This window comes from Notothenia rossii (genome assembly GCF_949606895.1).
Source record: "Notothenia rossii genome assembly, chromosome: 1".
In the NCBI taxonomy this organism is placed as follows: Eukaryota; Metazoa; Chordata; class Actinopteri; order Perciformes; family Nototheniidae; genus Notothenia; species Notothenia rossii.
The window spans coordinates 53,456,363-53,484,172 of NC_136912.1; the positions used below are offsets into that span (position 1 = coordinate 53,456,363).

Sequence of the window (27,810 nt, forward strand, 5' to 3'; positions counted from 1 at the left end):
CGTCAAACATATCCAGCATGGAGGCATCGCACACAGGTTCAGCCTACAGCTTTAACTTTCCTACAGTTAACATCAAGTCATACTTAATGAAACCTTCTGGTGTTTTTCCATCTTCCGTTTATTTCCAATCTTACAGACTTCATGTCAATGGAGCTCAGAATCAAGGACCTTTATTCAACCTACAGTAGGCAAATTGACAGTTTTACAACAAAGATAGATAGTTCAGATAAAAGCCAACATTAAATATTACACCAACCACATCCAGGATAGAAAAGATAACTAGTAAGTGAACATATAAAGAAGTGAAGGAGCAGCCAGTAATAACAGAAGTAAATAATGGTCTATTTTACATTATATTATTTTACAACAATGTTGTGCTTTTGCTGAACAGCTAAGATACTGAACCCTCAGAGGAGTGCAGTCCTAGGAACAGCTAAGATATTGAACCCTCAGAAGAGTGCAGTCCTAGGAACAGCTAAGATACTGAACCCTCAGAAGAGTGCAGTCCTAGGAACAGCTAAGATACTGAACCCTCAGAAGAGTGCAGTCCTAGGAACAGCTAGGATACTGAACCCTCAGAAGAGTGCAGTCCTAGGAACAGCTAAGATATTGAACCCTCAGAAGAGTGCAGTCCTAGGAACAGCTAAGATACTGAACCCTCAGAAGAGTGCAGTCCTAGGAACAGCTAAGATACTGAACCCTCAGAAGAGTGCAGTCCTAGGAACAGCTAGGATACTGAACCCTCAGAAGAGCTCAGTCCTAGGAACAGCAAAGATACAGTACTGAACTCTCAGAAGAGTGCAGTCCTAGGAAAAGCTAAGATACTGAACCCTCAGAGGAGCTCAGTCCTAGGAACAGCTAAGATACTGAACCCTCAGAAGAGTGCAGTCATAGGAACAGCTAAGATACTGAACCTTCAGAAGAGCGCAGTCCTAGGAACAGCTAGGATACTGAACCCTCAGAAGAGCTCAGTCCTAGGAACAGCTAGGATACTGAACCCTCAGAAGAGTGCAGTCCTAGGAACAGCTAGGATACTGAACCCTCAGAAGAGCTCAGTCCTAGGAACAGCAAAGATACAGTACTGAACTCTCAGAAGAGTGCAGTCCTAGGAACAGCTAAGATACTGAACCCTCAGAAGAGCTCAGTCCTAGGAACAGCTAAGATACTGAACCCTCAGATGAGCTCAGTCCTAGGAACAGCTAAGATACTGAACCCTCAGAAGAGTGCAGTCCTAGGAACAGCTAAGATACTGAACCTTCAGAAGAGCGCAGTCCTAGGAACAGCTAGGATACTGAACCCTCAGAAGAGCTCAGTCCTAGGAACAGCTAGGATACTGAACCCTCAGAAGAGTGCAATCCTAGGAACAGCTAGGATACTGAACCCTCAGAAGAGCTCAGTCGTAGGAACAGCTAAGATACTGAACCCTCAGAAGAGTGCAGTCCTAGGAACAGCTAGGATACTGAACCCTCAGAAGAGCTCAGTCCTAGGAACAGCTAAGATACTGAACCCTCAGAAGAGCTCAGTCCTAGGAACAGCTAAGATACTGAACCCTCAGAAGAGCTCAGTCCTAGGAACAGCTAAGATACTGAACCCTCAGAGGAGCTCAGTCCTAGGAACAGCTAAGATACTGAACACTCAGAAGAGTGCAGTCCTAGGAACAGCTAAGATACTTAACCCTCAGAAGAGCTCAGTCCTAGGAACAGCTAAGATACTGAACCCTCAGAAGAGCTCAGTCCTAGGAAAAGCTAAGATACTGAACCCTCAGAAGAGCTCAGTCCTAGGAACAGCTAAGATACTGAAACCTCAGAAGAGCTCATTCCTAGGAACAACTAAGATACTGAACCCTCAGAAGAGCTCAGTCCTAGGAACAGCTAAGATACTGAACCCTCAGAAGAGCTCAGTCCTAGGAACAGCTAAGATACTGAACCCTCAGAAGAGCTCAGTCCTAGGAACAGCTAAGATACTGAACCCTCAGAAGAGCTCAGTCCTAGGAATAGCTAAGATACTGAACCCTCAGAGGAGCTCAGTCCTAGGAACAGCTAAGATACTGAACCCTCAGAAGAGTGCAGTCCTAGGAACAGCTAAGATACTGAACCCTCAGAAGAGCTCAGTCCTAGGAACAGCTAAGATACTGAACCCTCAGAAGAGCTCAGTCCTAGGAACAGCTAAGATACTGAACCCTCAGAGGAGCTCAGTCCTAGGAACAGCTAAGATACTGAACACTCAGAAGAGCGCAGTCCTAGGAACAGCTTAGATACTGAACCCTCAGAAGAGCTCAGTCCTAGGAACAGCTAAGATACTGAACCCTCAGAAGAGCTCAGTCCTAGGAAAAGCTAAGATACTGAACCCTCAGAAGAGCTCAGTCCTAGGAACAGCTAAGATACTGAAACCTCAGAAGAGCTCAGTCCTAGGAACAACTAAGATACTGAACCCTCAGAAGAGCTCAGTCCTAGGAACAGCTAAGATACTGAACCCTCAGAAGAGCTCAGTCCTAGGAACAGCTAAGATACTGAACCCTCAGAAGAGCTCAGTCCTAGGAACAGCTAAGATACTGAACCCTCAGAAGAGCTCAGTCCTAGGAACAGCTAAGATACTGAACCCTCAGAGGAGCTCAGTCCTAGGAACAGCTAAGATACTGAACCCTCAGAAGAGTGCAGTCCTAGGAACAGCTAAGATACTGAACCCTCAGAAGAGCTCAGTCCTAGGAACAGCTAAGATACTGAACCCTCAGAGGAGCTCAGTCCTAGGAACAGCTAAGATACTGAACCCTCAGAGGAGCTCAGTCCTATGAACAGCTAAGATACTGAACCCTCAGAAGAGCTCAGTCCTAGGACCAGCTCAGATTCTGAACCCTCAGAGGAGCTCAGTCCTAGGAACAGCTAAGATACTGAACCCTCAGAAGAGCTCAGTCCTATGAACAGCTAAGATACTGAACCCTCAGAAGAGTGCAGTCCTAGGACCTGAGCCTGAAGGAGAACAACACAGCACACAGGATGGGCATTTATTTGTACATACATAAAAAATGTAGAACTGTTGGCAGTAGAGCTGAATGATTTAAGGAAAATATATAACAGCAGTATTCAGTGCCAATATTGCCTATTGATTTACTGGTGTTGCCTATCAATTAAAACAAAGTCCCCAGATAATGCTGGTCTTCATTTCCTCAAAAAAAACAGCAAGGTTTTGTCAAGCATTAACCCAATGATTTTTTAGTTGTACTTCAGATTTTATAGCTTTCTTGGTCATTGTTAATGTAATTATATCTGCAATTATTTTGGTGCTTTTTTTTAACTGTAATTTTGATAACAGAATAATAAACAATCGATCCTAGGTTGACATAGTATATTGTGTAGGTAATTTATTGTAAATGGGTACAAACTCTGATGGAGAATATCAATACTGTGTACATTGTGTTAGTCTTCTTCTTCTTTCTTCTCCCCCTCATCTTGTGCCTTTCTTCCTCCTATTCCTCATCTTTTTTCTTCTGTGTTTTTTACTCTTCTGAATCCTCCTGTTTCTTCTACTTATCATTCTCTTCATCTTCCTTCTCCCCTTATCTTCTTCTTCTTCTTTTACTGTTTCTTCTGCTACTGTTAATCCTCTTCATCTTTCTCCTCCCCATTTTTTTTTTCTTCCTCCATCTTAGCTGTTTTAGGTGGCTTGTTAGTTGACAATCATAGGTCAATTATTAAAATCGAACCAGCTAGCTTCTGAGCTGCTATCTAAAGTTGCTTTGATACTATCCTTTTATCCTGTGTCATGCTATCAAAATGTCCTGACTGACATTATGCTGTGGCTGCAGGGACGGGCGTCTCCAGGAGAGGGACCAGATCCTGGTGATTAACGGCAGTCCTCTGGAGCCGGGGATCAGTCACCAGCAGGCCCTCGCCCTCCTGCAGCAGCCTGGAAAGACGGTGGAGCTGGTGGTGGCCAGGGACCGCCCACTCAACGCAGCATCATCACAACCATCTGCTTTCCATACGGTAAGTGTGAGGGAAACTTCTGAAGCAATGTAGACGAGACTCAGATGCTCCTTTCACACCAACGCGTTTTTTAGCTCCGGCTCGGAGCTGGAGCCTGAAAAGTACCGGTTTTTCCTGTTCACACCGCAGCGGCGCCGCCTCTTAGCTCCGGAATCCGGTTCACTTCCAGCTACAAAAAATTGTTGGTCTAAAGCAGGGGTCTTTAAGTAAAATGTAACGAGGTCCAGTTAGAGAAAATCTCCCCATGCAAAGGTCCGGAACATCAAAATGTTTAACTTGCTTTTATATTGAAGTAGCCAGTAGCTTTATCAACGTCTGCATGTAATCAACAACAGACTGCCAATCAAATAAAGAAAGTACAATTCAAAAACAACAACATATATTGTCAATGAACATTGAACTTTACAGATATACAGTAAATACTGTGGATATGTTCTTGCCATATCCACTTAATGTTCCTCTCGGGCTGCATTTAAAAATAAAATAGAGAAAATAAATAAAATGAAAATATGTGCATCTTAAAAGTACTTAAATTTAGATACATAAAATAAAGTGTAGCAGCAGCTTGCGTTTCTCTTTGTTAACCGTTTCACATCATGACTTAACAGTTTCAGACGATTATAGAACATATCAGTCTTAACCAGTGCTTGAATTGGAATAAAAAAGGTGCCAGTACTCTAAATCAGCAACAAGTATTTGGCACAAAGTCATAGTATATCCTATAATGCTGGTGGGTTTGTCTCTTTACTGTATATTTTAGAAAGGCTCACTGTACTTAAACAAAAGGACTCAGGGTGCATCTGAGATTAGAGGGGGTGCAGTGGTAAAGTGCTATTTTTATAAGTGAGGAGTGGACCTGACACCCTCTAGTCTAGGGGGGTCCGGGGGCATGCTCCCCCGGGAACATTTTTTTTTTAAATATTGAAGTTAGATGCATCAATCTGGTGCACTTTGAGAGCAAAATGAAGAGATAAATGGATACCTCTCAACATCCATAATGAAACAACTGTAAACAGATGTACTTTTTCTTTATGGATATAAAAGAAAGTAAAGCTTGACTCCTACTGGCTGGTTAAATGACTCCTCGTCCCTGAGCCCACTACCAGTTTTTTGTGCCATTTTGCTGGATTTATTTGTCAATAGCGTTGCTGCACAAAGTGATAGCCCTCTAGTTTAAATCTACTACCCAAAAAGAAACATATGGAGATGGGTTACTATTTAAAAAAAATTGCAAATCTATTTGAGAACAGTGGGGCTGGGCCTCAAATCTTATAGGGGGGTCCGGGGGCATGCTCCCCCGGTAAGATTTTTTTAAAATGTTGGACTCAAATGCATCAATCTGGTGCATTTTGAGGGGGAAATAAAGAGACTATACCCCAATATCCAACATGAAAAAACATTGAAACTTGTTTATTTATTTGTTTTTGGTTCATTTATAGTTGTGCGTGTGTCTGGGCTCCTGAATCGGCCTCTCCTGTCTCCCTCCTCTCCCCCCTGCTCCTCTTTGAGGCAACAGCAAAGACTAGTTTTAGCTCTCAACAAGTTTAACTTACCTTTTTTCACCTAGTTAACATTTTGTTTGTATTATTCATGCATATTTTACTAATCACAACCCCCTCAAATGGAAATATGTGTTTACATAAATGGTGACCGAACCGTTTGAGACCCACTGAGATAACTTAAACTAAGTTAACTATCTAAAGACTCAGAGAGTAATTTACCTCACCAGAGCTGTAGTTATCAGCCTCTCAGTCTGACAGCAAAGGACTCCCTCCACTTTGTTGTTGAAACAGCTCCTTATATCCGTTAGCGCTGCTAGCTAGCACCAGATGCTAACAACAATACACGTAACCGGTGCGCGCGTTTTCTCGCTCGCTCGCGCCACACATACACCAACACACACCCTCCCGAGCTTGAATGACACACAGAGACCAATCGAGGGCATTAGTATGATCTGTATGAAAGTGGCAATGTCGGCAGGCCACGTCATGTAGACAGCCAGTCACCCTCTGTGAGGCAGAGTCAGACCCACATTTGCGCTGCGTTGCGTTTACAATATATACGTATATTGCCGGTACCACATGGGTAAAAATCAGAAGTGCCGGTACTGCTTACCGGTGAGCACCGGCCCAATTCAAGCAGTGGTGTTTACACATCATAACAATTGAACAGTTTCTCTTTCTTTCCCTCTTATATTGCAGTTCCTCACTCGCTTTTTTTTGGTTCAGTGTGAGAATTGAGCTTAAGCTTGTCCTGCCAGGATTTTAAATCTGGGCTGAAATGGTGTCATGGCCATTCTCATACACATATGCAGGTTCTCATTGGTTATCCTGGTACGATATTTTGTTTTAATAATGATCATTGTGGAGAAAGCTGCGTCGCAGCTGTATGTGGAGCCAAACATGGTGAATATACAGTATTTCGAGCTACTCTCCTCAGACCTGGGAAAGCTGTCTCAGAGACTGTTTTGAGCCAGAAAGTGGCAGGGTCAGTTCTTCCAAATTGCTCTTTCAGGGCCACGTCTGCTTGGACATCAACCAGTTGCATCTGGAGAGGCCCAGCATTTGCCCACTTGAAGTGCTGTGTGACTTCCTTTGAGAACTCCCTGACATCTGTGATAAGAAATGGGTTCTGAATGAACATGGTGAGCTGCCGTCCAAAGCTGAAGCTGTCAAAACGTTTGCTGAAGTTTACAATCAGCTTATCTACAAAGCCAACAAAATAAGACACATTTATCTTTCCCTGAACCTGTTCCTGCACTGCTGGGAAGTGTTCACAGTCTCCCTGCAGATCTTCCTTGAACACTTCAAGTTTCCTCTGAAAGGAGCGGACAGCTGTCATCAATTCACAAATTGAATTGTCCTTTCCCTGTAGCTTCAAATTCAGTTCATTCAGATGTGAAGTGGTGTCAACCAAAAAGGCCACATTATCCATCTTTTTCTCATCTTCTCAAAAGAGAGAAAACTGTGTTGCCTTCTGACTTCCCATCTCTGCCAAGAAAGCTGCTACTTCCCTTCTGATGGACCAAACGCGTTCCAACACCCTGCCTTTGCTGAGCCACCTCACATTGTTGTGCAGCAAAAGATCATCAGCGTTTGCATCAACTTCTCTGAGGAATTCCCTGAGCATGCGATGCTGATAGGAAGAGGACGCACTGAGAACATTGATCATTTTCATCATTGTGTTCATCACCTCAGCATGCTCATCTGACAGGGAGGAGCACAGGACAGATTGATGGATGATGCAATGGTAAGAGATGAGCTCAGGATTATCCTCTTTCATTCTTGACACAGCTCCTTTCTCTCTCCCTATCATGGCAGGGGCTCCATCTGTGGTTATTGAAACCACTTGTTTTGGCTCTATTCCTCGCTTCGTTAACATCTCCTTAATGGCGAGGTAGATGTCTTCTCCTCTTGTACTGGTCTGAAGGGGAGTTACATCTAACATGTCTTCACAGAACACTTTCTTGTCTTTGTTGAAGAACCTTACATAAATGAACAGCTGAGCATTGTCAGAAACATCAGTGGACTCATCTACAGATAAGCGTACACAGGGTGCCTTATGAAGGGCTTCATCCAGCTGGGCTAGCACATCCTGGGTTAATACTTCACTCCTCTTTGTGGCTGATGATGCTGACAAAGGTATTTGCTTAATTTGTTCACAAAGCTCTTCTTTTTGTTTTCCCTCAAGCAAGGTTTGAGCTACTGAACTCATACACTCCTTGACAACCTCTCCATCAGTAAATGTTTGTTTGTTTTGACCACAAATCCAAGCCACTCTGAGGGAACATTCATTAGCACGTTGTTGGGCAGTGAATGAATGGGTCAGGATCCTGGTGGAATGATCATATTGGGCTCTCAGACCGCTTATTTTCTGTGACCTCAGTTCTGAGTTGAGAGGGAATGTTTGGTCAAACACTTTATGTTTGGTCTCATAGTGGCGTTTCCCGTTGGCACTTTTAATGAGCGCCACGGTCTCTGAACAGATGAGACACACTGTTTTTTTGCTCCCAGTGGGCAGGATGAACATGAATGAGTCCACTCAGGGTTAAAAGCTCTGTTCTCACTGTCCACGTTCCTCTTCTTAGAGAGCGCCATGTGTAAATATGTGTATCTCCCTGTCTGCCGCTAACACACCTGTTCACTCTCCTCTCCGCTTCTCTCCCTGTATCGCTGCTCTTCACTCAGTCTCCTCTCCCTGTCTGCCGCCATCTTGTCTCACTGTATCGCTAACTCTTCTCTTGACTCACTTTCCTCTTCTCTCACTGTATCGCTAACTCTTCTCTTGACTCACTTTCCTCTTCTCTCACTGTATCGCTAACTATTCTCTTGACTCACTTTCCTCTTCTCTCATTGTATCGCTAACTCTTCTCTTCACTCACTGTCTCCCACTCTCTCGTCTCTTCTTCTGTGTTTCTCTCGCTGTATCGCGCTCTCGTCTCTTCTTCTGTGTTTCTCTCCCTGTATCGCTCACTCATCTCTTTCGCCCCCTGTTGGCGTCGTTTAAAATAGAATTGCCCCGTCAAAAATGTAAATCCCCTATTAATGTATTGATTATAGGTCGGCATCTGGGTCCGGACCCGGACTAAACTAAACCCACCTCCCCTGAACATGGGTCGACTGACGAGTCACGTCATGCCTGCCTACTAGCACTAGTGCTGAGCAAAGTGACTAGAAGGCAACCACACACTTGTAAAAAGAAACACACTTTATAAAGTCAGGCAACACTAACCAGGCTTCGTGTGATTCTGTTTATTTGCACCTTACATTTACCATCCGTTTGCTGTTGTTGATCATTGTGGAGAGCAGGCAGACGTTTTGTTTTGTATTATAGCAGCTATCGGATGGAATCAATACATGGGCTGCACAGGTTGTCATGTCCGACTATCACAAGTAGAATCATAATGAAAAATACACCGGTAAAATGTGCCTGTAGAAAACGGCTTATGCCACAATAGGATAGCAATAGCAAGTAGTCAGTTTACCTTCGGTTGCTATGCTAACATCACCCATTTTATACCAGAGACATTTTAATAACAGCGTTGTGATGCCAAACAGCGTCAATTCAGACTGACACACATTCACTTAAGGGGAACTGGGGATATGTATTAGCTGCTTGTGTGACAGTCAGACAGTGAATACTTTAGAGAGGCCGCTCTAATGTATAAGCTAACCCGGAGCTAACGGGAGAATAAACTCCAGTGGACGAGCAGCACTTCAGCGGTCGGTAAATGCCGCTGAAACACATTAATAAAAAATGAACCACGGCACTCTGGAGAAAAGTATAAGGTTGGAGAAGTCGTTATTTAATTTAATTTTTTTATAAATGTTGTGAGCGCCGTTGGGGAGCAAATCAGCGATGTAAACGGTGACGTCATGACGCAGCAGCGACTGCGCCAGTCGGGCTCTGGGCGGTGTGAACAGAGCGGGAGCAGAAAAGGGAAACCGGAGCTGAACCAGAAAAGCTCTAGCTCGGAGCTAGAAAGGGAAAAGCGCTGGTGTGAAAGCCGCAAGAGAGAAACAGGGGAGCTGGAGCTTGATGGCAATCACTAATGGTTTATTTTGGAAAATTATCAAGACATGTGCTGCCTCCAGGACGTGGCACAGCGGGGCCAAACCAATGCTGAATATCTTTCCCCAGACCCATGTATTTAGCTGGTTCTGAGAGAATAATCAACATTGTGCATAACAAGATAAAACAGACAAAGCACTATAAGACCTCTATTAGCTTACGCCAACAGGCAGGAACAGGGAGACAAAACACTGAGAGCACAGCACCCAAGGTTGCAGGCCTTATTTATATATACAGTGGGGCAAAAAAGTATTTAGTCAGCCACCAATTGTGCAAGTTATCCCACTTAAAAAGATGAGAGAGGCCTGTCATTTTCATCCTAGGTATACCTCAACTATGAGAGACAAAATGAGAAAAAAAAATCCAGAAAATCACATTGTCTGATTTTTAAAGAATTTATTAGCAAATTATGGTGGAAAATAAGCATTTGGTCAATAACAAAAGTTCATCTCAATACTTTGTTATATACCCTTTGTTGGCAATGACAGAGGTCAAACGTTTTCTGTAAGTCTTCACAAGGTTTTCACACACTGTTGCTGGTATTTTGGCCCATTCCTCCATGCAGATCTCCTCTAGAGCAGTGATGTTTTGGGGCTGTCGCTGGGAAACACGGACTTTCAACTCCCTCCAAAGATTTTCTATGGGGTTTAGATCTGGAGACTGGCTAGGCCACTCCAGGACCTTGAAATACTTCTTACGAAGCCACTCCTTCGTTGCCCGGGCGGTGTGTTTGGGATCTTTGTCATGCTGAAAGACCCAGCCACGTTTCATCTTCAATGCCCTTGCTGATGGAAGGAGGTTGTCACTCAAAATCTCACGATACATGTCCCCATTCATTCTTTCCTTTACACGGATCAGTCGTCCTGGTCCCTTTGCAGAAAAACAGCCCCAAAGCATGATGTTTCCACCCCCATGTTTCACAGTAGGTATGGTGTTCTTTGGAAGCAACTCAGCATTCTTTCTCCTCCAAACACTTTTTACCAAAAAGTTATATTTTGGTTTCATCTGACCATATGACATTCTCCCAATCCTCTTCTGGATCATCTAAATGCTCTCTAGCAAACTTCAGACGGGCCTGGACATGTACTGGCTTAAGCAGGGGGACACGTCTGGCACTGCAGGATTTGAGTCCCTGGCGGCGTAGTGTGTTACTGATGGTAGCCTTTGTTACTTTGGTCCCAGCTCTCTGCAGGTCATTGACTAGGTCCCCCCCGTGTGGTTCTGGGATTTTTGCTCACCGTTCTTGTGATCATTTTGACCCCACGGGGTGAGATCTTGCGTGGAGCCCCAGATCGAGGGAGATTATCAGTGGTCTTGTATGTCTTCCATTTTCTAATAATTGCTCCCACAGTTGATTTCTTCACACCAAGCTGCTTACCTATTGCAGATTCAGTCTTCCCAGCCTGGTGCAGGTCTACAATTTTGTTTCTGGTGTCCTTTGACAGCTCTTTGGTCTTGGCCATAGTGGAGTTTGGAGTGTGACTCTTTGAGGTTGTGGACAGGTGTCTTTTATACTGATAGCGAGTTCAAACAGGTGTCATTAATACAGTTAACAAGTGGAGGACAGAGGAGGCTCTTAAAGAAGAAGTTACAGGTCTGTGAGAGCCAGAAATATTGTTTGTTTGTAGGTGACCAAATACTTATTTTCCACCATCATTTGCAAATAAATTCTTTAAAAATCAGACAATGTGATTTTCTGGATTTATTTTTCTCATTTTGTCTCTCATAGTTGAGGTATACCTAGGATGAAAATTACAGGCCTCTTATCTTTTTAAGTGGGAGAACTTGCACAATTGGTGGCTGACTAAATACTTTTTTATATTTTTATATTTATATATATATACAAAAAATCCAGAAAATCACAAAGAATTTATTTGCAAATTATGGTGGAAAATAAGTATTTGGTCACCTACAAACAAACAAGATTTCTGGCTCTCACAGACCTGTAACTTCTTCTTTAAGAGCCTCCTCTGTCCTCCACTTGTTAACTGTATTAATGGCACCTTCATTGCCAAGGTACACTCAAAATAGATGCGTTTTCAGTTTGCGACGGAAGATATGCAGAGTTTCTCCTGTCCTGATCCATTTAGGAGCGAGGAGAGCAAACGGGTGTGTTTTTGAGGGGTGCCTGGGTCCCACTCGCAGTGATGGAGTAGCAAGCCGATTGGCTGACGCACGTGCTGGAGTATATACTTTATCCAAGGCGTGGATGTAGGAAGGGGCTGTCCCCTTCACAGTTCGGTAGGCCAGCACCAGTGTCTTGAAGCAGATTCTTGCATCTACTGGCAGCCAGTGGAGGGAGCAAAAGAGAAGTGTAGTGAGGGAGAACTGGGGGAGATTGATAGGAGAAGCCATGAGAGCGAATATAGCCAACGTACCCACACTCTGGCCGTTTCTCAATGTCGAGTAAACCTGCTGCAGAGCCACTATTTCAAGTATACTACGTCATCGAGTGGCGCCGAAGGACTGTTTCTGTCACGTAATGATCATCTTCTCAATAAAATATCTTTGCTGATGTTTTTTCGAGTCTTCTGGCCAATCAGAATCAAGATTGTTGCCGGAAGTCCCCACGGAGAATAACTTTGCGGTAGAACTCTTCTTTATACATCCATGGGTACACCTTCAGATAAAAATGAACACATAATGAAATATGACCCCCGGTTTGATGATTGACAGGTCACAGAACAATGGGAGCTATCTACCCTTACCCACAATTTAAAGTAAGTCACACAGACTATCTCCTCTTTACTCTTCTCGCAGCAAGATGTCAGAACAAAGTGAAAAACAAACAATGGCATAACATATTATTAATAAGTCAGGTAGTAATAGATTTATTTATTTTCTTCTCAGAGTGTATCAGGATGCATAGTTTATGTTAGTATTTCTAAAAATCTCCTGGGGGACAATCCCCCCAGACCCCCCTGCTGGGGTTGGGTTTTAAGCATGTGTGCCTTTTTATATAGTTCAGCTTTGATTCCATCATCTCATTAAACCTTTTTTAAAAGCATACTTTAGTTCTGTGAAGGGATATATGCACTGTACTTCACTTGTTTTAATATTTTATGCTGAAAAGCGTATATATTACAACACGATATTTTGTTGAATAGATTTGAGTGCTTCAAAATGTTGGGTCGCGATGTATTGACCAAGTAAAAAGTGGGTCCCGAGGCCTGACCAGTTGAGAACCACTGACTTAGTATACTTGAAATAGTGGCTCTGCAGCAGGTTTACTCGACATTGAGAAACGGCCACAGTTATCTTGGCTTGGCTGTCACTCAAAACAAGCATTGCAGAGAAGACATCAATCATAAATGAGGGTCACTTTGAGGCCACACCTCTTTGTTTCAGGGTGAGACCTCCTTTTCATGACGAGCCGTTGGTCTGCTGACTTTGACTTGGGTGATTTTTATGACCTTTAAAGCCTAGCTCCTCTGCTCTCCTCTTTAGTTAGTACTCGACATGCAGCCTTGCCCCTGACAATATGTATTTAATTATTTGAAGTGGCGCGATCAATGAATGTCGACATAACGGACGAGTCAAAGAGGCAGGAGAGAGGGAGAGCAGAGGAGCTGCAGTCATACATTAGAACACTCTCGACTGTTTTTAAATGCCATTTTCTTAATGTCTTTCATTTTTTGTAAAGCACTTTGAATTGCCTTGTGTTGAAAAGTGCTATATAAATAAACTTGCCTTGCCTTGCCTCTTATGAGGGGCCGTACAGACCGTAATTCATACTGGTCCTCTCACGCACATATATTCTCCTTATACATACATACATTTTCACTCTTACACACATATATTCTCCTTATACATACATACATTTTCACTCTTACACACATATATTCTCCTTATGCATACATATATTTTCACTCTTACACACATATATTCTCCTTATACATACATACATTTTTACTCTTACACACATACATTCTCCTTATACATACATATATTTTCACTCTTACACACATATATTCTCCTTATACATACATATATTTTCACTCTTACACACATATATTCTCTTTATACATACATATATTTTCACTCTTACACACATATATTTTCCTTTTACATACACAATTTCACTCTCACACACGTATATATTTACACTCACACATTCATACATTTTGCTCTCATATTATCATATTTCAATGCACACATTCATATATTGTCACTCACACATGTTCTCATATTCATATATTTTAATGCTCATATTTATACATTTTGCTCTCATGCACATTCATTCAATGTTTACATTTAATATTATAAATAATATATGCATGTCTGAAGACAATATACAGTATGTATGCAAGAGAAGAATGTATGTATGAAGACAATATATGTATGCAAGAGAAGAATGTATGAAGACAATGTATGTATGCAAGAGAAGAATGCATGTATGTGTGAGAGAAAGTATAGTGGAAACGGAAGGAGTATAGTTGAAACGGAAGGCAGGTCATTATCGCGCTGTGATTGGCTCAGAAGGTCAAGCGGGTCGGGCTCATGTTCAGAACTTCGGATTCAAATCAACACAATGGAGGAAGATGAATCCGTGTATCTACGGACCATTTGTTTTTCTTTATTAAAAAAGTAAACGGAAGAGCGTCTGAGAGGCGTTTTTGCCCTTTTGCTTTTTACCTTACTAAATGGTCTAATGGTCAGTGGAGCGAGGTTTTTCAAAACAAAAAAGCACTCGTTTGCTTGGAACGGTGATATTATAAACTAGGGGAATTTAGCGATCACAAAGAAAACGGCCAAGACACACATTGAGCCCAGAAAATGAATGTTATTAAGGGCTGTAAATATAATAAGCCTGTGTCTAAAATGGACAACATACATTTTTGTTTACTTGTAGTACTGATACCGTCCACTAGACTCCTAGTTACGTCGCGAGCTGCGTACATGATTTCAAATAACGCAAAATAATCTGTGACGCATTTGTGTGTATTGTTTGTTTCCCGGGGAAACCCTCACAATAAGCACCGGCTGTTGTTATGTCTGCTGTGACGTTAAGTTGCCTCTTGTAATTATGCCTTTACAAGCTTAAAAGTTGTATTTATCATCTGAATTTGGCGAAACAAGTTTAATATTCTTAAAACCAAGACTTTGTTTATTTGAAATCAGATGAAAACAAACTGTCCCGGACCCTGCCATGTTATCTATGATTACTACACTTTTCATTCATAATTTCAGCGGGAGGGAGGGGGAGTGGTGCTGAGGAACAGCAGAGTGCGGGCTGACAGGTGTCTGTGTTGACATTCAACTTATTGTGGAATAAAATGTCAATGAAGATGTCGGACTTAGTATATTTGTTAATAATTACATACAACACATGGAATTGGATAATGACCTGCCTTCCGTTTCAACCATACTCCTTCCGTTTCCACTATACTTTCTCTCACTCATACATGCATTCTTCTCATGCATACATACATTGTCTTCATACATACATTCTTCTCTTGCATACATACATTGTCTTCATACATACATACATTCTTCTCTTGCATACATATATTGTCTTCAAACATGCATATATTATTTATAATATTAAATGTAAACATTGAATGAATGTGCATGAGAGCAAAATGTATAAATATGAGCATTAAAATATATGAATATGAGAACAAAATGTAAAAATGTGTGAGTGAAAAACTTATAAATGTGTGAGTGACAATTTATGAATGTGTGCATTGAAATATGATAATATGAGAGCAAAATGTATGAATGTGTGGGTGTAAATATATACGTGTGAGAGTGAAAATGTATGTATGTAAAAGGAGAATGTATGTGCGTGAGAGGACCAGTATGAATTATGGCCTATACGGCCCCTCATACTCTCTAGTAGACATATCAACATGATCTTCAACACATATTTAGCCTCTTAAAATACTTTACTTCCTACAATTTCAATAATGCACTACTCCCTTAAAGGTGGGGTAGGTAAGTTTGAGAAACCGGCTCGAGATACACTTTTTGTTATATTCCATGGAATGCTCTTAACATCCCGATAGCAATGAATATATTAAATGCTTTGACAAAAAATCCATAAAAAAATGTCATCTGTGGAAGCCGTAGTACTGTAAAAAGCACAACCAATCATCTGAGCCGTCCCGGCTAAAGTAACTGCATAGCCTACCTGCCTGCCAGCCTTCCATCTGTGCACAAACTTATCTCATGCCCTCATTGGTCATGTGCGCGTTCGTGTGTGTTGGAGGAGGGGCTCTGTAAGGAAGTGGCACATTTTTTCTGGCCGTGTATTTTCAAATTCTAGCGCACTCGAGCTGGTTTCTCCAAAATTACCAACCCCACCTTTAATAACATTTTGAGTAATTCTGCAGCCCTATATATTGTCAGTTATCCTTTTATTTTATTTTGCACAAGCATAGAGTGGTGCAGTGACGAGTCCTAAAACACGGAAGTGAGTCAGCATTTTACCACTACCGGTTCCCTCGTCTCAGAGCCAATGGGATTTCTCCATAGGATTTTGGAAAATAGCTGGAAATAAGGTCTGTGGTTGACACAAATTTAAGAGACGGATCACATTTTGTTCTACGACATTAAATACATCAGCAGTGACCCCACTGGTGATTTTTGAAGAGTTTATGTGTCTGAAAAACGATGGTTGTGGCTGAATTGGACTACCGAAGTTGTCGAGGACGCTGTACGTCATTACACCGAACACGTAAACACTCCCGCTAAGATTGTTTGCCGCTGTTTTGCTTGAAAGCAAGTAACTGCGCTCTTACAAACTGTTAAAACAAACGCTTCAACTTGTACAATTTTTAATCTGTATTTTTGAATATTGATCTTAAGTTGGCGTGACGTTAAAATCGTGCGACCCTGCTGTACTCGGCTGTAGTTCGTTTATAGCATAACGTTAGCATTTTGCTTCTGGCGATTAGATTTATGATTAGAAGATTATAAAAGTAGGGTAGACTTGTGGATATTATTCCCAAACTAAATAAACCAAACTGTAGGTGTGAAAGCACATGTATGTGTTAAGCAAACAATAACACATTTAACCCTTGTGTTGTGTTCGAAAGCTGTTACCGTTCATGGTGTTCGTGGGTCAATTTTGACCCATGATTTATTTCAGTCCAAACCAAAAAAATAAATGACTATCATCCAATATTGTTTTAACTACATCATAACTAACTTATAATGCATTCATAACCGTACAATCCTGTTGTAATTTAATTGTATGGCCCAAAACACATTACACCACATATTGCACACATGCATGTGTGTGTTCAGGTTCAAGTGTTAGTGTACATATTATTTGTGAAAGGTCGAGTTCCAGTGGGGGGAGGGGACCAGAGGGAAGGGAGACCAGGTCCATTTTGCGTAAAATTATTGTTACAGTGGATGAAGGGGGTGGGGGAGGGGTGTCTAAAGTCAAAGATGAATCTCGATTGGACCAAATTTGACCCCGAGTCACCCACAACCATTCTGCCGGGTCTTCCCAGACCCGAACACCAAATTATACACTTTTTCTTTTAGAGACCTTCAGACTTGGCTAAAATGGTCGAAATCAGTGTTGTAGTGTTTATATAGCTGTTGTGGAGGATATTATGAATCCTTGTTCCGATTTAAAAAAAAACTAGAGCGTAGTTATTATATAATTTTTACTTGAAACGGGTCACGGGAGACCTGAACACAACATAAGGGTTAATGAAAGGAGCATTCTGGAAGTTAGGGAGCGCTGCCCCACCTCTTCCCACATTCTAGATTGTCATCAAAAAATATTTTAATTGTATTCATTTTATACATATAGTTGGTGTCAGTTAAATGTATAATCTACGGTAAAATATCCATAAATAATTGTTTTACGATGTCTAAAGTTACTAATAAGTCACGTGTTTCCTGCTTGGGGCACAGAAATATTTGGCCATTGTTTTAAGTGGTGCATGCGCAGTCCGCACCTCTTCAATGCAACATATAGGAGCAGCTTTGGGCGCACCAAACTGCGCTCAAAGCATCGTTGACACTGCCAACAACTAGGGGGCAGCAGGAGCGCCAGAGTGAGAGATTGATGTTTGAGTGAGAGAGAGTTAGACGGACACAGAGTGTAACCAAAACTAGATAACGAAATTGGAGCAGGAAAATTATATTTAATCACTTAAAGAAACACCCTTTGAGAGGAGGACACTGGAGGGAAAGCTGAAAGTGATAGAGCTCGGACCTGATCAACCTGACATAGGCAGGAGTCAGAGGACAGAGGAAGGCAGTATACCTGCTTTTTTTCAAGGAGCTGGTTTAGCAAGAAGGCTAACTACCTGTAGCAACACCAGGGCTATATTTTGCTTCCCCTGCCTCCCTTTTCAAACGTCAGGATCAGACCAGTCTATGGACCAGACCCAGCATGGATCCAGACCATGCTGGGTCTGGTCCGGGTGAGTGACTTAAAGCACATATCAGAAAAAACTAAAAGGCCTGAACAAACCAGAGTCCACATGGAACAAACTAGAGTCCACATGGATGATGTTATGCGACTAGCCATGTTTAGGAGAGTAAACACAGCTGTCCAATGAGGGCTACAGGATAGGGATCAGTAAGCATAATAAGGAGGTTGACAAAAACAGGCACTAAAATAATAGACTGTATCAAGTGCTGTGTGCCTTTGAGCTAGGCCTGTGTTGTAATATGACAGATGTTTGGGGTTTGTGTATAAGTTTGCTTAGATTTTGGTAGAGCCCCCCCTGGAGAAACATGCACCAGCCTCCACTGGTATCAGGATGTTCTCAGTTCAACTGAGGTCATAATGTTGGTGCACATAGTGTAACTAACAACACTGCAACAAATCTTATTAATAAGGACATTTCCCAAGCTTAGCAAAGAAAAGAAAGCCAGTAAATAGAGATACATTAGCAAATAAGAATCACACAATGATAGTATTAAAGTAAGTTATTTTCTGTTAAAAGATGCTCCAGATTAGGGAAACTGTTAATGTACAAGCACCTGATTTTTTGGAGTAAATGCGCAGAGGATATGAAAATGTTTAAGAACTTTGACATTTCAATAACCAAAAGAAAAGGCTTCCTGTAAGAGAAACTGTGGTGACAAACGGGATCAGACATGGACTGTTAATGTGAGCCAGGATCACAGGTTAGCCTAGCCGTAATGATTCTGCCCGCTCCATTGTCGGGTCATTATCACACAGAATTACACTGCCCCTCTTGTTTGTTACCCTCCTCCGCCTGCTTGCTCATTGGTTCCGGGGCCACGTCCTCAGATCTACCGCTTTTGTTTTATTCATGTCCAGCTTCTATTGAGGTCACGTTGAATGGATCCGCAAGCATAAAAAACACAACTCTGCCCAAGATTCAGATTCTGGAGCTGGTATTCAAACCTGGGCAAATGTTCCCATCATCGATTAGGACAGCGTGTCGGCAAATGCACTTTTAATTTTATTTATGGCCCTCCTTAAAATGAGTAGTAGCAGAAATAACAGATAAAATATAACAGATTGTGCAATTAAAGAAAGCTGAAGGGGGCTTTTAAAAGTGCCTCAGCCATGAGGAAATGAACTAAAGAACAACTGGAGAAAGTTTATTAACTCACATTACCCGCCTCTTACCAAACAAAGGTTTTGTTAAATATGAAAATGGAGTCTATCTGTACAGGCCTTTTTCCCAACAAGCATCACTGATTACATTTGAAAGCAGAAAGAATATTGACCTTGTTCTGGGGTAGACTCTATCACAGGGGTCTCCAACCTTTTTTAGGATGAGAGCTACTTTCAGAAAATAAAACAAGTCGTGAGCTACTTTTACTCTTCTTTTTTGTTTGTTTGCAGTGTATATATTTAACACATTTGAATATTATGATATGCTTACCTTTAACCTTTGTGTGCTGTTTGGGTCTGTGGGACCCGTTTGCAGTGTTTACGAAAAGAACATGTATGCAATTTAATTATTTTAACCTGCTTTATTTGGGGGTGGTCCTCACCTCCTCTATGCGGGCCCGGGGGCATGCACCCCCGGGAAGATGTTTTTTTTTTAAATGTTGAAGTGAAATGCATCAATCTGTTGCACTTTGAGCACAACATGAATTTATGGATACAGCTCTCAACACTCAGATGAAAGGGAGCTGTATACTTTTCAATAATCCAAACATCTTTAGAATATGATCGCAACCAATAACGAATCATTTAAACTTGTTTATTCTTATCTTATGTTACCTAGTTAGCATTCTTTCTTTTTATTTATGCATATTTTACTAATCACCCTCCTTTTTAAACTGTTTGTTTTTTTTACTGTCCTATAGTACACATTAGAATGATTTCTTACTTTATCTATATTAAATAGATAAAGGTGTGCTCCAGCGACGTACGGTCAGGGGAGGCAGGGGAGGCAGAGCCTCACCTGTCATACTCCAATGTAACGGAAAAACAACTAAAGAAAAACTAAATAGTCATAATAATAATAATAAAATGTCTCCACTGATCTGTGTTGTAAATTTGCTTTATGTATGATTCCAATCGCTTTTTAAAGTCAAAATCAGCAAATTTGCCGAGCTCCGCTACAACTACGGGTAGCGATGAGAAGCGAGGCAGGGACGAGCTCTGCCTCTCGTAAGCCCATAGTAACTTGCTGGAGTGCGGGCACTAATTTAACGCGGGCACTTATTTTGTGAGCACGCTCAAGCCAGTTACTGTGGGGTGAGGTGAGGCACAGATGAGCTCTGCCTCACCTCAGAATGCGTCACCCCACAGAAACTGGCTGGAAAGCGGGCACTAAGCGCATGCCTGTTAACATCTCACTGTAGGTCACCAATGTAATGTTTGTAGATCCCTTTATTACATTTATCCTCGCCATCCATAGTCTCTAAATAACTTATTTCACCTATATATGATATTTAGGCTCGCTGGTCTCATCATATAACGGCAATGAAAAAACCACCAGGGGAGGCAGCCATAACCTCTGCCGCACTGAAGGGGGCGCACGTGAGCCCACAGGTTCTTGTTGCTACTGTTATTCTACGCAGAGACGGTAGACACAAACAACAAGCTAGACTTTTCAAATTACAGGAAGATAAGGAGGACTTTTAAAAAAAAGTAATAGAGATTGTTGTCCAGAAGGAGAGCATGGACTTCATCTTCAAGTCAAGGTAAGACCACAATTGTAATGAAAATGGGATCTTACTAAGAAAGAACAATCCAATATTTAGATGTTGGGTATCCTTTTGTTGAACGGTCTGTTTAAAATGAATTGAAGCATCAGACTAAAAAAGCTTTTGAAAATAGCCGAATATTTCGATTAAGGTCAAAATATAATATTTGTAAATCTGACTCTGAAAGAGTCAGTGCCTCACCAACCATGAACCTCACCGCACGTCACTGGTGTGCTCTCTCCCTCTCTTTCCCTCCCTCCCTCCCTAGCTCTCTCTCTCTGTCTCGCTCACTAACAGAGGCTGTGTGCTCCTCCGTTGTGATGACGGCTTGCGTTAAAAAATAATAATTAGGGATGCTCCGATCGATCAGCCCCAGTGGAAATAACACCATGCGTGTGTGTGCGTCAAGTGCAATACATATACACTGAACAAAAATATAAACTCAACACTTTTGTTTTTGCTCCCATTTTTCATGAGATGAACTCAAAGATCTAAAACATTTTCTATATACACAAAATAACCATTTCTCTCAAATATTGTTCACAAATCTGAAAAAATGTGTGATAGTGAGCACTTCTCCTTTGCCGAGATAATCCATCCCACCTCACAGGTGTGGCATATCAAGATGCTGATTAGACAGCATGATTATTGCACAGGTGTGCCTTAGGGTGGCCACAATAAAAGGCCACTCTGAAACGTGCAGTTTTGCTTTATTGGGGGTGTCTGGGGGGGTCCGAAAACCAGTCAGTGTCAACCCTAACCCTAACCCTAACCCTAACATGTCACCCATTGAGCATGTTTGGGATGCTCTGGATCGGCGTATACGACAGCGTGTTCCAGTTCCTGCCAATATCCAGCAACTTCGCACAGCCATTGAAGAGGAGTGGACCAACATTCCACAGGCCACAATCAACAACCTGATCAACTCTATGCGAAGGAGATGTGTTGCACTGGGTGAGGCAAATGGTGGTCACACCAGATACTGACTGGTTTTCGGACCCCCCAGACCCCCCCAATAAAGCAAAACTGCACGTTTCAGAGTAGCCTTTTATTGTGGCCAGCCTAAGGCACACCTGTGCAATAATCATGCTGTCTAATCAGCATCTTGATATGCCACACCTGTGAGGTGGGATGGATTATCTCGGCAAAGGAGAAGTGCTCACTATCACAGATTTTTTCAGATTTGTGAACAATATTTGAGAGAAATGGTTATTTTGTGTAAATAGAAAATGTTTTAGATCTTTGAGTTCATCTCATGAAAAATGGGAGCAAAAACAAAAGTGTTGCATTTATATTTTTGTTCAGTGTATATGCAAGTTGCAACACACACAGAGTAAAGCTCTGCCCCTCATGTGCTGTATAGGCTGGCATGATAGGCTGTTCAATGGGGCTGATGTGTTGTGTAGGTTCTACCAGAAGGAAAGGCCATACTCCTTATGAAGCGGTGAGCTGCTGCTCCACATTGCTTTTATTCCCGACTGCAACGCTGGTCCCGCAAATCAAGCAAGAACGTGATTGGTCGATATTCATTGTGAGGGTGGGGGGAGGAGGGGTTTTAGATATAGAGTTGTAGTAAGTAGATAGAGTTCGCTATGATTGAGGTTTCGTTTATGCATAGGGTAGATCATTTTAATTGCATTTCCTTTTCTTTTTTTTACACTTTGGATTCGCTTGGCGAGCTACTTATTGAGGGCTTGCGAGCTACCGGTAGCTCGCGATCAACGTGTTGGGGACCCCTGCTCTATCATTAAGGGGCCAATTGCCAAACACTTCTGTTTAAATAAAAATAGTCTTGAATTAGTTGAGAATAAAATCAAAATGATCAAAAAAGAGTCAGCAAGATGATGAATCGGACAGTGAGATCTGATGTCAGCTTCCAATACTTGACATTTGTTCATACTCTATGCTGTGGAAACTGTTCCGTCTGCAGTGTTTTTTTTTCAGAATTGTCTTCCTAAAATCTCTTAATATCTATTAACTTATTATAAAAACCTAAAACCTGGGCCATAAAAAAACCTTTAATTATTCTTGTGGAAGACAGGCCACCAAAAGCATCCCACCAGAACAGGACTTTCTCAGAGTAAACATATTGACTCTTCATTGAAGGAAAAGCACCGCACAAAAACACAACACAACACAACTAATGCTGGCTGAATTCTCAATACTTGTCCCCGAGGGGACATGCACAAAATAATTAAACTATTTTGTGAGAACAGGAGACCTCAAGCTCATTTCAGAGGGTTATGTTTCTGTCTGGAAGTTACATTTCAACTACAAGGACATTTTGGTCAACATTAATTAATCACCTATTTTTAACATTTTCACAACTTGTGGTTACATAAAAGATATAATATACAAAGAAATGTCAGGGACGCAAAAGTAGTTTCCACCTTTGTGTTCATAGCAGAACCAGAAGGAACTCAACACTTTACCTCAGTGTCGACCAGCAGTAACAGCAGTAACAGAGTGCCTCGTGTGAAAAGAGTGAACTTCTGTTGGAGAAGTTGAACACATTCAGTGGGATACGACTTTACCAGGCAAAGAGCCTCTTCCACCGTCCTGGGATCAGCTGAGGAGGAGGTTTGTTTCATCAAACAGAGGAAGATCTCCTCTATCAGATGAGAGCTGTAATAAGAGAGCAGACCGTGTGTGTGTTAGTGTGCGCAGGTATGTTCTGCAGCCTCATTGATCAGCAGCTGCTATCAGAGAGCTGGTAATTACCTGCTGGGGTTCACTTTAAAGACCTTCACCTGACGACAGATAGCCGGCTAGCAGCTTTGTGAGGCCCTGCTCCACACCGACCCCTACACCGTCCCCACTTCCTTCTTGTTTGCGTTTTTGCCTGTAGGGCCGTCAACATTAAGGGCGATTCTAAAACAACTAGTGGGAGGTGAAAGCTATTTATTAAACCCTCCAACAGCAAGTCTGCATCGGTTCAAACCCCACTGCAGTCAGCATGTCGTTGTGTCTCTGAGACACTTCAACCCAAATTGCTCCTGTGGGGATTGTCCACAGTATTGAGTAAGTCGCTTTGGATAAAAGCGTCTAACAAGTGACTTGTAATGTAATGTAATATAGGCATTCAGATGTTAACAGCTGAAGGTTATATTATATATTTATTTTTTGACTACCATAACATACCTGTTAAGTCTAGAAAACGGTAGCGTGTAGGTTTGATTGAAAAGGGACTGACGGCTAATAAACATCAGAAAAACAAGAAAAATAAACACAACAGCATTTTTTGAGTTTAACACATTTTTTTTTTTTTTTATTGATAAGGAGAGTAACTTTTTATTTGTTTATAAATGTGATTCGACTGCACAGACTTGATAAAAATAAATCAACTGATCAAAATGTTCTGACTTCTGCTGTAACCAAAAGTAAATGCTTTGAATCAAATTAACTTTGATTCCTGAAATGCAGCTTATTAACCTTCATTGTGTAGATTTAAGGTTTTTGACTTGAATGTAATACAGCAACGCATGCTATAAACAGGGAGCAAAAGAACACAGCAAAGCAGCACTGAATGAAACCTTTACAGAGATACAGAGCAGCAATACTTGAAGCATTTGGGCATAATGTAGCATTTTTGTCCTTTTTAAAAAAAAAAAAAATTCTATTTGTCTTCTTTATGAAAAAATATTTAGAAAAGCAGGGAAACCTTTGATTGAGAGAAATTATTGGAAAGACAATTATTACACTTCAATTGCAGATTTGATTCAGAATCTTAAAATATACTGCTTTGCTTGGGGCAACACTGGTATACAACCTAAATATTTATTATAGGTCTGTCAGATTTCCTTTTTCCTTTTGTGTTCTATAGTTTTTATTTTCAACAGTCATAAGGTGATACAATACTTAGGACGGACTAGACCCAAAAATCCCAGGAAATAGACACTGTCCCAGTGTCACTGACATAAAACAAGTTAAAAAATGATCATCAAATCAATCAAACACCTGTAAATGAAAGTCTGTGTGCCCATCATTATGCTGAAGGATCAGTGGGGTCACGTGGAGGAAATCCAGCTTGTGAACGATGGATCCGGATTGGGCTTCGGCATCGTGGGCGGGAGGACGGCCGGGGTGGTGGTCCGGACGCTCATCCCGAACAGCGTGGCTGCCAAGGTGAGCTCAGCTGATGAGTAATATATCATATTCATATCATTGCTATATAATACCTTGGTGTCAGGGGTAATATTAAACAACAGGGGCATCTGAATAGACGTGGGATGATGGTTGACTGAGTGTTGAAACATCCAGCTGCCTCAGTGGATCAGCTGACCGGTGCTGCTGAAGCACAGATTAAAGCTCGGTGGACGTTTTCTGCATAGATAACTGTTTAAAAGACAAGCAGTGCATCAGAACAGACAGCAGGCAGCAGCAGGGCTCAGGGAGGAATTATCGCCTTGTAAGTGGATTCATTACATCATTTAGAAAATTGTACAAGATGAATTTCTCTACAAGGAAATGGAAAAAGCTAAGACTTGTTGAATCACTCGGCTGTTCAACAAACTGCCTGTGAGTCTGTTCAAATAAAAATTGATTTGCACTTCATTTGTAATCATCTTCTTTCCTCTTTTCCCTGTCCTTGTTATTTCCTAATAATTGTTTTATACTTACTTGTATTTATCAGTTTTTTCGTTTTCACTGAATGCCGTCATTTGATCGGATAATTTCCTCTCTGCTTTGGCTTTTCTACCTGATCTTCCTTTTCCATTCCAATTAGCCTTACCCTCTGCTTTTCATTTTAATGTTTGCACTCTTATTGTATTATTTATTATTTAATTGTTCAATCTCACATCACATTTTAGTTTGTACACTGAACTATAGAAGGAATGTTTTTAAATATATATCCTTTATTTAACCAAGTAAAAGACTCATTGAGAATAAAATCTCTTTTCCAAGAGTGACCTGGCCAAGAAGGGCAGCATGTACAAAGTTACAACAGGTAAAACAAAGACATGACAGGCAGACAAATACAGCTGTAAAACACAAATAAAATGGCACAATAGCCAGTCAATATGCGAAGAAATGGCTGTTTTTAAAATTCAAATGATAGGAAAATAATAGACATTTGTGTACAGTTGTAGTCCACTCTACAGTATTGTTTTTATTAGATCTTATTCTGTTATTTTCTGTTATCTTTTCTTAATCTTATTCTATGTTGCATGTATGTAGTTTATGTGTTTCGGCACTATCTTGCACATTGGTCTCTTGCAACCTTCTCTTACACTGTCATATTTATTTTGCGTTGTTTTTTAATTTAGTTATTCGTTGCCCTATGTTGCATTGTTGGAGGAGTATGCGCCAGAACTCTACTGTCACTATTGTGCATATGACTAAAAAAGCCTTTGAATCTTCAAATCATGAATCTTTAAAATAAAGGTAGGACAAAACCCAATCCAGTGTTTCTTTTTGATTGGCTCTAATGCCCCATTCTCCTCCAATCAGGATGGGCGTCTCCGCACAGGTGACCACATACTGTGCATCGGGGCGACGCCCACTAGCGGCCTCACAAGCGACCAGGTCGTCAACGTGCTGCAGGGCTGTGGAAGTCATGTGACGTTGCTCATCTCCAGGGATCCACAGGGTCAAAAGTCAACAGCCCCGCCTCCTCCACCCCCTCCTGCCTCGGCCCCGGTCTCCTCTTTACCCCCACGCCCCCCTGGCATACCCCCCCAACGCCGGCTCAGCAAGACGGTGAGCAGTCCAAAGAACCATCACGTTGGAACAATTTCAGTTAAGTTTAGTTTGAAGTTGTACAATTATTTCAGAGGAGAACTTTGTGCTGGACAAAGACACAAAAGCAGATTTTATTTTGTTTGTGATCTGCTGCTGTCTTAGGAGACAGTGCAATCTCAAATATATACTGTATATGGACTCTATGTTTGTGTTACAGCCTAACCTGGAGGGGTATGAAATCCATGAGGTTCCCCTAACCAAGAATGACGGCCAAAGCCTTGGAATCTCCATCATCGGCTACAACACCCTGACCAGCCAAGGTAGGACAGGAGAGAGAGAGAGCAGTTAAAGCATACCATATCCGGTGAAACTCAATTCACATACACCAATACAACAACCAGCTTAGGCAGGACACATATACACACTGCTATTGAACATCCATTCAAACAAACCTACTACTCCCGTTGTGGCAAACTCCCATGTAAAATTTGTCTTATCTAGTACTAGGCATTTCATTCTAGCTCAAATATGTCACTGTTCAGGCGGCCCTGTCGAAAAGCTGAACGCAGGTGGCGAACCACAAATCTCCAGGTTCATTTTGAATTCTGTAAAGAGGCACTTGGCTTTTTATAATTTGGAATTGAAAAATGTACGACAGTCTTCCTTCTCTGACAAAATTGCCAAAAACAAAAACAACTCACGTGCCTTGTTTGCTACCGTCGACAGACTAACTAACCCCCCAGTATCAGTAGCCTCTGCATTTATATCCACCAGGGCCTGCAATGAATTTGCCTCCTTCTTCACTGACAAAATTCAGAAAATCAGCCAAGCAGTCATTGCCTCTGTATCAGGCTCAGCAAATGTGTTGTCCCTGTGTCCACTTAAAATAAATTCAACACCATGACACAATTCCATCTTATTAATAATAAAAACCTTGAAGACATTATACAACATCTGAAATCCTCCTCATGCTGCCTTGATATTATGCCAACAGGCTTTTTCAAAAATGTTTTTCATTGCATGGCCTCAGATCACCTACGTATTTCCATAGTCCCTGAAAACTGCAGTCATTAAACCGCTCTTAAAAAAAAAAAAGATTTAGACTAGGGGTCTCCAACCTTTTTTAGGATGAGAGCTACTTTAAAAAAATAAAAAAAATGTATTGCGGTGTATTTATTTAGCACATTTTAACATTATTATATGCTTACCTTTGTGTGCTGTTTGGGTCTGTGGGACCCATTTTCAGTGTTTACTAAAAGAAAATGTATGCAGTTTGATTATTTTAACCTGCTTTATTTGGGGGTGGACCTCACATACTCTAGGGGGGTCCGTGGGCTTGCTCCCCCGGGACACATGTTCACCTATCATGCTATTTTTAGGCAAGAGCATAGGTCTCAGATATATAAAAATATATAACAAATATGTCTATGAAGTGTTTTGCTCAAAATACCAAACAGATCACCCA

At 41.5% G+C, this 27,810-nt stretch overlaps 1 protein-coding gene across 1 annotated transcript in view; it reads left to right on the top strand.

Moving 5' to 3' along the window:
• Positions 1-27,810, top strand: part of patj (PATJ crumbs cell polarity complex component) — a gene marked incomplete at its 5' end in the record, with an annotated part of 309,724 nt that overhangs the window by 4,516 nt on the left and 277,398 nt on the right. Inside the window, 5 exons of the mRNA XM_079649893.1 lie at positions 2-36; positions 3,803-3,983; positions 24,660-24,788; positions 26,115-26,363; positions 26,563-26,665. Coding sequence (XP_079506019.1) covers positions 2-36; positions 3,803-3,983; positions 24,660-24,788; positions 26,115-26,363; positions 26,563-26,665 — 697 coding nt within the window. The remainder of the gene's footprint in view (position 1; positions 37-3,802; positions 3,984-24,659; positions 24,789-26,114; positions 26,364-26,562; positions 26,666-27,810) is intronic.